The sequence below is a fragment of the Tupaia chinensis genome, unplaced genomic scaffold (genome assembly GCF_000334495.1).
Source record: "Tupaia chinensis unplaced genomic scaffold, TupChi_1.0 Scaffold144010_1, whole genome shotgun sequence".
Classification (NCBI taxonomy): domain Eukaryota; kingdom Metazoa; phylum Chordata; class Mammalia; order Scandentia; family Tupaiidae; genus Tupaia; species Tupaia belangeri.
Window position 1 is genome coordinate 556,159 of NW_006203862.1, and position 11,948 is coordinate 568,106.

The 11,948-nt window shown below is 34.8% G+C and overlaps 1 protein-coding gene across 3 annotated transcripts in view; it reads right to left on the bottom strand.

The window, feature by feature from the left end:
* Nucleotides 1–11,948, bottom strand: part of TINAG (tubulointerstitial nephritis antigen) — a 110,839-nt gene that overhangs the window by 72,723 nt on the left and 26,168 nt on the right. For all 3 annotated transcript variants that reach the window (XM_006165708.2, XM_006165707.2, XM_006165706.2), the window contains exon 4: nt 10,914–11,028. In XM_006165708.2, coding sequence (XP_006165770.1) covers nt 10,914–11,028 — 115 coding nt within the window. The remainder of the gene's footprint in view (nt 1–10,913; nt 11,029–11,948) is intronic.

An 11,948-nucleotide genomic window follows, 5' to 3' on the forward strand; every position in this document is an offset into this window, starting at 1 on the left:
AAAAGTAATCAGGTCTTGAAACAAATAAGGATCTGTTTATTACTTTTTTGTCACTTATGTACACACGCTTAGGCATGTGTGCACACACGTGCACACACACACACACACACACACACACACACTTGCACTTAAAATTTTCGAGAGTCCTTCAAAGTATTCAAAGTGTTTCAACACTCATTGTTCTCTTCTATCTTCTCAATACCTTTCTGTGATATAATCCAGGAAAATATTATTATTGGCCCTTTTTTGAACAAATGAGAAAACTACTAAGTGTTAAAAGACATTAAAAATAATAAATAAAATTAAATAATTCTTTCTTTTTAGAGAGAGAGAGATTTTTTCTATAGGGCATGTACACTTGCCAGAGAGACAGAGATAGATAGAAAGTGAGAAATCAGTTCCTGGGGGGATGGCCACACTGCAATCCTTTCTCCTCCATTTTCCTCTTGGAATTTTGGGTGCACACACACCCGGCCTGAGTTTTAAGCTGCCAGGTATAGGACTTGAACCACGGTCGACTACATGGGTGTCCAGTGACATAGCCATTATGCCATCTGCTGGTCCCCAAAATTAAATAATTCTAAAAATAAAAAGAAAAAGAAAAAGAAAAAGAAAAAGAGGCATGCTAAGACCTCTCAGCTAATTAAGAGATAATCATGGCACCCGACCCAGGTTTTAGAATTCTTAACACTGTGCTTCATTTCTATCATTGTCTATTTTATCAGAAATATATGAATACTTTGCAACAAAAGTAAAAGGTCTGTAAGAGATAAAATTGTTTAACTATTTAAATTTTTTATTACTGTACATTGAACAAGTCAGGCTACTGATTTGATACCTTTCACATATACACAAATTACTTGTGACAAGTACATGATAGCTTCAAGGAATAAAGCAAGCAAAATTTAATATTTACCTGTCTGTTTGAAAAGGTATTCATGCAGGGACCAGCAGTTGGCATAATGCTATGTTGCTGCACTCCCACGTAGGTGAACACGGTTCAAGTCCCGGACCTGGTGGTTTAAACTAACGCCGGATGTGTGTGCACGCGCATACCCAAGATCCCATGAAAAGAATGGAGGAGAATGGATCTTGGTATGGCCATCCCCCCAGGGGGTGAATTCTTTCTGTCTCTCTGTTTCTCTCTGTCTTTCTGATGAGCTCACACACACCCTACTGCAAAAACCTCTACAAAAAAAAAAAAGAAAAGAAAAAAGAAGAAAGAAAGAAAGAAGAAAGAAAAAGAGAAAGGAAAGGAAAGAAGGAAAGGAAAGAGGAAAGGAAAGAGGAAAGGAAAGAGGAAAAGAAAGAGGAAAGGAAAGAGGAAAGGAAAGGAAAGGAAAGGTATTCATAGGTATTAATGCAAAATAATTTATAAATGTGAATTTTAATGGATGGGAGAGTTTAATTTTGGCTTAGAGTACTATTACCACCTGATAGAAAGTTATTAACTGCTGCATTTCATTACTGAAAATACTTCTATTTAAATGATAGAAGAAACGTGCTAACAACCAGATCCCCAGAGAGTACCTGCAAAGTAATATGAAGAGACATATCACAGAAAGCTGGGTCGTGTGGAGTTGTGATGACATTAGATAGACTGTATTTTAGAACCTTATGGTTGGAATGGAAGAAATGTGTTGATCTGAGCAGATAGTTTCAGAAATACAGATTCACATTCAGAAAATGTCTTTCAAACAAGAATGAAGTACCTATATTTTATATATTAGTCACACCTTCCAATTTTATCACTATTGGCATCGGTGTGCATTTTAAGCATATAAAATACTAAGTTGCCTCAAGTTTTCAGGAAAAAAATAGGCGGAGTGTTAGTTGTTGTTTTAATTTGTTACTCTACAATTCCAATTTAATAACATAGCTAGGATATTTCCCTTCTGCTCTGTTGGAGCAATAAAGGTACAACTATTACTTCAAATACATTTCAACAGGGTTGAACTATTTAGAATTTGACTCCACATTTGAAAACCTACTAGACTGCCTTTCATATGAGAGATACTCAATAAATATCTGATAATAATAATGAGATACAAATGCATCACGTAGATTTCATCTCTTAAAAATATATTTATCCCCTGTAGGCACATTAAGTTAAATTATACCAGCATGTCTTTGTTGCTTTTATGATTTATTCTCTAAAAATAAAAAAAATTATGACCAATCTTTTTCCATGAGATAAGTCAATAGAGAAACAAGTTAAATAAAATGACATTTTTATTGAAAACATACTTACCAGTCCACAAAGCCAGACCAATTCATGAAGCTTATCTACTGAAATTTCAAATTTTTTACCATTTATTTAATATTGCTTTTCCTAAAAATGAGCTCGTAGTATTTGAAGCAGTTACTACCCTGCAATTGTATCTACCTCACGCTATCAGATAATCTGATATGATGAACACAGAAAATTGTATGTCTCATTATTCTATAATTACTGTCTCCCCTGTAGAGTAAGAGTGCTTTTTATAGCCTATGAATGAAGGTAATCATCACAGAGGAACAGCTTCTAGAAACTGGAATAGAGTTTAGTTCCCTGAATGAAACATACTTTTTAAATTTTTATTTTGCCAAAGAATAGTTTACTAAGGCAAAGGAATCAAGAGGTAAGCTAAGAGGAGAGAAATGATAAGGCAACAGTAGAATAAATAAGATAGAAGTTCATTTATTTATTTTATGACTTTTGCCTTAGGGTATGTGTACTTGCAGGAGAGACAAAGACAGAGATAGTAAAAGGGAAAGTAAGAAATCACCACCCACCCCAGGAAGGAAGGCCATACTGAAATCTCTTCTCCATTCTCCTCCTGGGATTTTGGGAATGTACATATATGTGCCCAGTGTGATTTTTCAAGCAACTGAGTCTGGGTCTTGAAGTACAATTGGCCATATGGGAGTCCAGCCTCTTAACCAATATGCCATCTGCTGGCCCCTTAGTAATTTATTTTTAAGAAGGATTTACACTATTTTATATGGGCATTTTTGATTCTTTTCATTGTAATGTTGAAAAACTTTTCAGTCAAAATCTAAATTTCCAAATTAATATTAGCCAAGTTTGAGGTTAAACTTGAACATTGTCCTTGCTTCAGTATTTCCATGCATAAATTAGAGATACTGTGGACAAATATGGAACTTAAAGGCAATGATAAACACTGGAGACGTTTTTATAACCTTGCATTTAAAGAAATTAAAATCTCTGAGAGTACTGTAATAAGAAGTTGCAGACAAACTAATAAATTTTCTCAAGACCCTGAGAAAAAAATTCTGTACATTTATACTACTGATTCTCTATCTACACGATATGTGCATCACCCCCTGTATCTCTAGTTGTACTTTCCCCCAACTTAAATTGAAATAACAGAATGAACTGAGACTCAAATAAAGCAACAAAGAGTATAATTCTGCTCTGACATTTACAATCTAAGGTCAGTGGACATGAATACCAAGAAATTTCTTCTAAACTATTTGATACTGGTGATGAAAGCTAATTTTATGATTGCCGATGGGATAAGTGTATTTCTCATCTTCAACATTTTCCTCCATGCCTTAACTTTTAAAGGTTTTTTCATTTATTTCTCTAGTTTCTAATCATTTCTAGTTTCTAATTAAAGTATCACTTGGCCTTCTGAAAAATTTCCTTGAGATGTTGTTGTCACTTGATTTTGCCTTTATATATATATATGTGTGTGTGTGTGTGTGTGTGTATGTGTGTAATATATATATATATATCTTTGTCTTTTCCTACTGGTAGGAATTTTCACATTATAGATGGAGATGGAGAAATCTTTCTGAACTATTATGACAATTCCAGTGTAGGACCACTCACTTCTAGATTTGCTGGTGAGTGATACATTTTTATGTTATTTAAGTTACTATCATTTTGGATTTCTGTCACTTTCAACTGAGTCTAATCATAACTAAAACAGCACTTAAAGCTGTCATTCAAGTGTTTGGGGTAATGCTTATATCACTAAAATGATGACATCATCGAATATAAGAAAGTATCCTGGGACCAGCAGATGGTCTACTGGTTACATTGCTGGATTCCCACGTAGTTGACCACAGTTCAAGTCCAGGACCTGGCAGCTTAAAACTCATACCAGGTACGTGTGCGTGAATGAGTGCTCAAAATCTCAAGAGGAGAATAGAAGAGAAGGGATTGTGGCATGGTCATGCCCCCTGGGGGCAATTTCTCACTTTCTGTCTCTCTGTCTCTCCAGCAAGTGCAAACACTCTACAGCAAAAAAAAATCTCTTGAAAAAAGAAAAAGATCCTAATTTCAGAGGTGTTAACAAGTAAAACAATGTACCTCTGAAAAATGGATGAACTATGGTATTTCCTAAAATGAGCTCTTGGAACATAGTGCTAAGAACTTTTAATAGGGAATTACAAAAAAACAAAGTTGACTAATCAAATGGTTTTGAGAAACACTGATTTTGAAGATTAAAAAGATGTTTTTCAACTGCAGTATTTTTCGTAAACTGCTAATGTGTACGAGCCTGATAATGGTGATAATGATCATGATTTCAAATGTTTATGATTTGGCTAAATGCAAAATTTTAAATTTCATTTTATATTATTTTTATTATGAAACTAATCAAAGAACAAGTGTTTCATGGAATGTACTTTAGGAAGAACCGTAATTTGGACAAGACAGATCCAGAGGTGGGGAAGCCAGAGAGTAGCTACCTCCTACATCAGTACACCAAATCACCTCAGGAATCATCTTTTCAACAGCTCAAAATATTTGTTCATAGAGAGAAAAAAAAATAAATTTTCACATTTCTTTTTTGAAGATTTGTCCTGCTGTGATCAATTCCATCTCACTGTGTCGTTCAAGTCATATTCAATTATATCACAGTGTTATGCATCAGACCATGACTAGAACAGAAAAATAAAGTGGAAAACCCCAAAACTGACCTGAGAGATAAGAAATTCATTCTGCCACAAGTGTAGGCAAATAAAGAATGAGGCTCGGTGTAGATTTTCTTAAGTTTACTGAAGGGTCTCAGACTTTATTTTGGGAAGGAGGAAAGGAGAGAGAAGAAAGAGACTTGAAGAGACATTAATAAATGTTTTGATGCTTTCCGAATTTTAGAATTCTTGGTGAAGGCAAGAACAATTAGCATCTTATTTTGTTGTTCCTTAGATTTTTCCCTATGCAGATGAGAAGATGGGAAGATAAGCTGAGGGAAACACAGGAGCACTTCACAAAGTTCACAGAAATGTGGAATTAAAGTATGAGTTTATTTTGGTGTAAAACGATTTTTGAAATTCATACCTAGTCTCTTCATGATACAAATTTCCCCATGAATGTTTTGAAGACTCTTCATATATATTTAAACTTAGACTTACCATGATACCTGGCTATGCCCCTTTTCTAGAACTATCAGCAATGGTCATAGTTTTAGAAGGCCGATACCATGTTCCTTGTGTTCGTGTATGTGGGAACCAAATGTCAATATGAGAAAATGGTTCTTTTCCCCATCACATAAAAAGTACCAAACTATGTAACTGCGTTTTTAATATCCATAGTCATTATTTTGGCTTCTACAGAGGTTTTTTACATAGATGACATACATTATTAGAAACAAGTAGACGATGTTTATTTAGACAGGGTTATTCCTAATCAAATAAAAAAATTCAATAGCGTGTGAGAAGAAAAACTAAACTTGGAAATAGTCACATTATTTTTTTCCAAGGTATTTCTCATCTCTTATTATTGGTTATCACCTAAATATATTTTGAGATGAAGAAAACAAGTTCTTTCTTTTATAACTAAGTAAATAAAACAGGTCAATCAACCACGATGTGTTGTCTAGACAATGACAGAATACACAGAAAATAATTTTTCACTTCTCATCTCAAAAGACCTTTAAGTTACTATGTAATACATAAAATATTATTTTACTTTAATTTCCAACACACCATAGGAAAATCGTGACATTATTTTTGTTAGTACAGGTTGAACATTGCTAGTCTGAAAATCTAAAATGTAAAATGCTACAACATCTGAAAATTTTTCCATTTGATTCCACAAGTAAAAAATTCTACACTTGACCTAAGGTTACATGTTGTAAAAAAAAAAAAAAAGAAAGAAAAAAAAAAGCTCAATGCAAAATATTGCATACTATTATCTGTAGGCTGTGTGTATAAGATGTATAAGAAATGTAAGTGAATTTTGTATTTAGACTTGGATCCCATTTCTAAGATATTTCACTTATAGATACACAAAAATTCCAAATTTCAAAAATAAACCCTGAAATATGAAATACTACTGGTCTCGACCATTGCAGATAAAGGACGCTCAAGCTGTAATTCCAATGATCTTTGTTTATGCAAGATAACTGAAAAAGAATATTGTACCAGTTAATTACAAGGTTGATTCAAACCATTTTAGAACAGTTTTACTTTTATGAATCTGATACCATATAACAGTACAGCTATAGTTTCGAAATGTTATGTATTTTAAATGTTATAAAACCTTCTTAATACTTTGATAGTTTGTAAACACCTTAGATGTGATAGTTATCTGTTGGGTCATCAGAAAAGTCATGATGCATTCTTGCAAATAAAAACAGAAAAATATGTCATGACTTACTGACAATCTAATATAACAGCTTCAGTAATCTAATTATTCATCCTGGAAATAAACATTAATAATTATAAAAATATTTTGAAATTTGAACAAAGCCACATGTAAAAAAAAAAACTCTTAATTTAAACATTCTTATGTAACAGCAGTATTTTTCATTCAAATGTTTTTAATATTTGTAATAAGATACAATACGGTGAAGCTTCTTGGAACTAGCTCCCAAATTCAAAAGCACTTGAATATTATGTCTGGAAAAACAATAAGGTACAGAACTGATTTGATTTGTTATAATTTTATTTGATACAAGCACAGAGTAGATGTTTCAGGTTCACTAGAAATCTGCCAATTCCATTAGGGCCAATAAATCTAAGGCTACACTTGTTTATGAAATAAAAAACTCCAAATTATAAAGATTTAGATAATTTAGTTCTTACAGAATTGACCTCTTTCAGAACCCTGTTATTTCCCCAACATTAATACAGGAAAAAAACAATGTATTATACATTCATGTATTCATGTATCATACTGTGACATTACTTTAATGCTTTACTATAATATATACTAAGTACTGTACTAAGCATTTCTCATCCAGAATTTCAAGGAACTCATACAACCCTATGAGCTAGACATAATAGTTACTACCTAATTTTACCAAAGAGGCAGGCAATAAAAAGAAGAGCCCCATTGAAACCCAAGCACCACTGGCTGTAGAGTTCATGCCCATCTTGATGTATAGAATGTTACCACATGTGTGAACACACTGGCCTATACATGTCTTTTAATGTGACTTCAACTGTGATGTTTCTGCTGACTAAAAACAAGCTCAGTCAATGCCAGCTTAGCATACAGTCATAATTGGTTGCCTCTACTCTCTTCTTTCTCAGTGTGAGAAAGTTCTATCTTCTCTGTAATGTACTTCTCTTCTCTCCAGTATTCTCATTTCAATATTTTAGCTTCACCTAGTATTTCCTAAATATTTTCTGTGGAACCTAAGCATCAGGAGTATTTATAGTCATTATAAACTGAGAGAGAGAGAAAGACAGAGAGAGAGAGTGTGAAATGCCCTTTGATCTCATGAATTTTAAGAAACACTGGGTGGAGCCCACCAGGTGCTATTGTGGATAAGGTGCTGGATCCTACATGGCCAACAGCATAATTCGATTCTCATACCTGGCCACTTGAAAAACACACCAGGCGCCAATGTGTGCATGCCCAAAGACCAAAGAGGAGACTAGAGGAGATGGGAACAGCATGGTCATCACCCCTCAGGGGCTGATTTCTCACCTTCCCTCTCTTTGCCTCTCTCCAGTGAACTCACATGCCCTATAGCAAAACCAAAAAAGAAAAGAAAAAAAAAAAAAAACTGGGTGGAAAAAAAGTAGTAAGTAGAATAAGAGTTTTCAGTGCCTTCAATATACTAGTGATATGTGAACCATTCCAAATGAGGATAATGAGCCATTTCACAAATTTATTTGATCATAGATGGGACACTTACAGTTCAATAAGTCGTAGGAGGCTAGAATCCATCCTCAGCTGTGCTTGCCGAGCCCTCTGCCTTAGCACATTACTGTTTCTATCCAGAGGAGTTGTTTGTTCTAATTCTGCCAAAGGAAGCTTCCATTTGCCAAGCCTTACACCCTCAGAACTGTATCCATCAACAGCGGGTACTCTCCTGTGATAATCGCCAAGCCCTGGAAAGAGCTCCTCTCAGTTTTTCATTTTTGCTTTCTCTGATTCATTCTGCTTGTACTCAGGAAAAACAATAAGCTTATGTTTCCTTTTGTCTTTTCATTTGTCTGTTTTTGACTTGCTATCAGGCAAGTGCAGCAAGTGCACCCTCAAAATCCTCAAGTTACTGATTTTCAAGTCCCATCGGTACATCTCTATTCCTCATTGTTACTAATCATATCTTCAAAAACTTGTTTGAATCGAACAAACTCATATTAGTTAAACAGGTTTTTCACCATCTAAATTATCATGGAGCTTCTTGTACAGTACCTACTGATATTCCTCTAACTCATGCTCAGTGAACACTGACTTGCACTAAAGGATGAAGCCAGGAGACCAGTCAAGGAAGAAAAGAGCTTCCCCAGGATTCTGGGATGACTCGTGATTAATCTTTCTTACCCAGGGACAATCATTTCACCGATCTCAACTCTCACCCAGGCAATGTGGGCAAGGAAAGGGAGATGACGGGAGGTGAAGGTGCAGTGGGGTTTGTCTTATGTCTGAAGTCACGATGTTGGCAACTCCTGGCCCTAACTATATCTATGCTCCATCATGCATTACACGTGTCTCTTTTTTTAAAAACAGCTGAAAAAGTAGGATAAAAATTAGTTATCTAGAAGCACTCACACACACACACATACACACAACACACTTCACTTTCATGTTACTTGAAAACAGTTTGATGTCATGAATAGGTTATTTTCTAGTCATCGGCATAACAGTTAACCAATTTTTTTTGTTCTTCTTATAGCTACCAATTCAACTCAGTTCATATTTACTTTGCATCCTTCCTAGACACACCTATAGTAATTTCAGATTCTCTTCTATGCGACCAGATATTAGGACCACTCCAACACTCAGGAATATAATCCTCATGTTACTGTGCCCTAGAAATAAAAAAGCTATTTTCTTGCCTTACATCGTGAATAATGGAACTCTTGCAGGTTAGCTGGATTTTCCTTATTGCTTTCCTGGAATTGGTTGATAACTATATTGCATTAATTCATAGTACCAGGTAATTTGAATTCTTCCAGAGTACTAATCATTAATATTTTTAATTTCAATTTCATAGTAACTTTTATGCAAACAACTCCCTAGGAGCCAATAGATGATTTAGAATTAGATTTCCTTTTGTATGTGATAGTGAGTGGTAATGTGGGGGAAAATACATTTTATTTTCTCTAAAATGGGATATTTAAAGTTGTAAAACTTAAAGTTAAAAAATAAAATGTTCAAGATAATCCCCCAGGAAATACATATAGACACTTAAATAAGAGTTTGGCTTGCTGCAGCCCTCAATAACAGCAAGTAAAAGAACAATTCTTATAAAAGATTATCTTGTCTTTTTTTAACCAATACTGATTTCTTTTTTCCACTGAGTGAGGACAAAAATGAAAAAGAATACTATTAGGGAGAAAAATGGACTTTTTCCAGTTGATCATGAAGTTGCGTCACTAAAAATTATGAATGTGAGTCACATCTTTATTTGCCACTTATTAATTTGAAGAAAGACCCCAAAATGTATCTAAGTTGATTGTTTTATAAAACTTACTCTGATTAAGATTTTTAAAAGCTTTTTGCCACTCTGAACCTGGATTGACCAAGACAAACTGACTCTACTGGAACCCATCTGTTCTTTTAGGTGGGTTGTAGGGGGTCACACTTTTTGATGTACTGGTTCTGCAATTAACTAATTCTACAGAAACCTCTCTCAATCTCAGTGTGACTTAACATCTCTCAATCTCAATTTGCTCATCTTTATAATATTTTTTATGAATTCTCAAAGTAACTATTTACTTAAAAAATAAAAATAGGGCCAGCCCCATGGCCTGATGGTTAAGGCAGCAGGATACCATATGTCCAGCTGCACCATTCCTTTCTTGTACTAGGAGGCTTGAGAAACCTGCTGGGTGTGTGTGCATACGTGCCTCATCCCAAAAGGAGGGAGAAATGGAGAAGGGAATACATCGTGACCATGGAGATGTGCTTTCTCTTCTCTCTCTGTCTCTATGTCTCTCTTACAAGTATAAGCACCCACTAACAACAACCAAAAAACATCAGGACCATGACTTCTGAAGCATTAACTCACTAAATAACCAATAATCAAAAACATATTTCTGTAAAATCATTAGCAATGTAAACGAAAACTCATTTTCTAAAGGAGACAACAATGAACTTTCAAAGCCCATATGATACTTTTTTTTTTTTTTTTTTGAGAGATTTTCACTGTAGGGCGCGTGCGCTCGCCAGACAGACAGAGAGAGACATAGAGACAGAAAGCGAGAAATCACCCCCCAGGGGGGATGGTCACGCCGCAATCCCTTCTCCTCCATTCTCCTCTCGGGATCTTGGGCACGCACGCACACGTGCCCGGCGTGAGTTTTAAGCCAAAAGCCCATATGATACTTTTCAGAAATGCAACAACCACCTTGAGAAAAAATTTAAGTACTTATAAGACAAAATTGTGACTCTGAAAGAACAAAATTCATTATTTTCATTATTTAAAGTTGCCTTAAATGCACACATGAACACACCTATACAAATACATACATGTGCATAAATCAGAAAGAACACTTACCGTCACTTCATTCATGCTTAGGAGCATGGAGCTAGGTGGCAAGGTGCCAAGACGAAATTTGAAACCTTCTTCTAAAGTCATTCCCCAGAATTGGCTGTAGTTCTGTGCTGTCCAACTGCCTTACAAATATGAGAGAAAACTATATATAGGCTATATGATAATTGCTTTTATAAATACATACTCACTTTTATTTCTGAAATAATACAGTAGCAAATCTCATAAAATAGAAACTATTACTTTAAGCTGGATATTCTTTATATTAAATGATACATTATTGATTATTCTAATAATCAAGCATATGAGACACTCTGCCTAAATTTGGTTCAGTAAAATAATTTTAATGATTCATATAAGGAAAGGAATGTGATATCAGTATAGACTGAAACTAAAAATGAATCATTATATACAATAAGGGATTAAGTGGCATTAAGGTCAATATATGCAATTTCCTTTAAATGTCATTAAATGCATTTTAGAAAAAAGCTTAAACATTTAGAAATATATATTTTTAGATTAAAAAGGAATACTGTTTTCCTTATAATTGAGATATGAAAATAAACTGAAGTATCCACAACATAAATTGAGGACAAATAGCTATACTTTCCAAAGAAAAAAAATCAGAGGCCATCAGAAAGCATAGTGGTTATGTCACTGGACTCCCACATGGGTGACCATGGTTAAAGTCTCAGACCAAAGCATTCTCTGACTTTTGACTAAAATACTGCTGCTTTTCTTCCAGGCTTTGTTGTCTGGTTTTAAGAGTTTTTGTCCTGTCTTCAGCTGTCAAAAGATTCATATACCTACTATTTGAACAGAATATTAACCGTTTCCAGGCTTTAAGGTTTTTTTTTTTGTTTTTTTTTTGTTGTTTTTTTTTTTTTGGAGAGAGTTTTCACTGTAGGGCGCGTGCGCTCGCCCGACAGACAGAGAGACAGAAAGCGAGAAATCACCCCCCAGGGGGGATGGTCACGCCGCAATCCCTTCTCCTCCATTCTCCTCTCGGGATCTTGGGCACGCACGCACACGCGCCCGGCG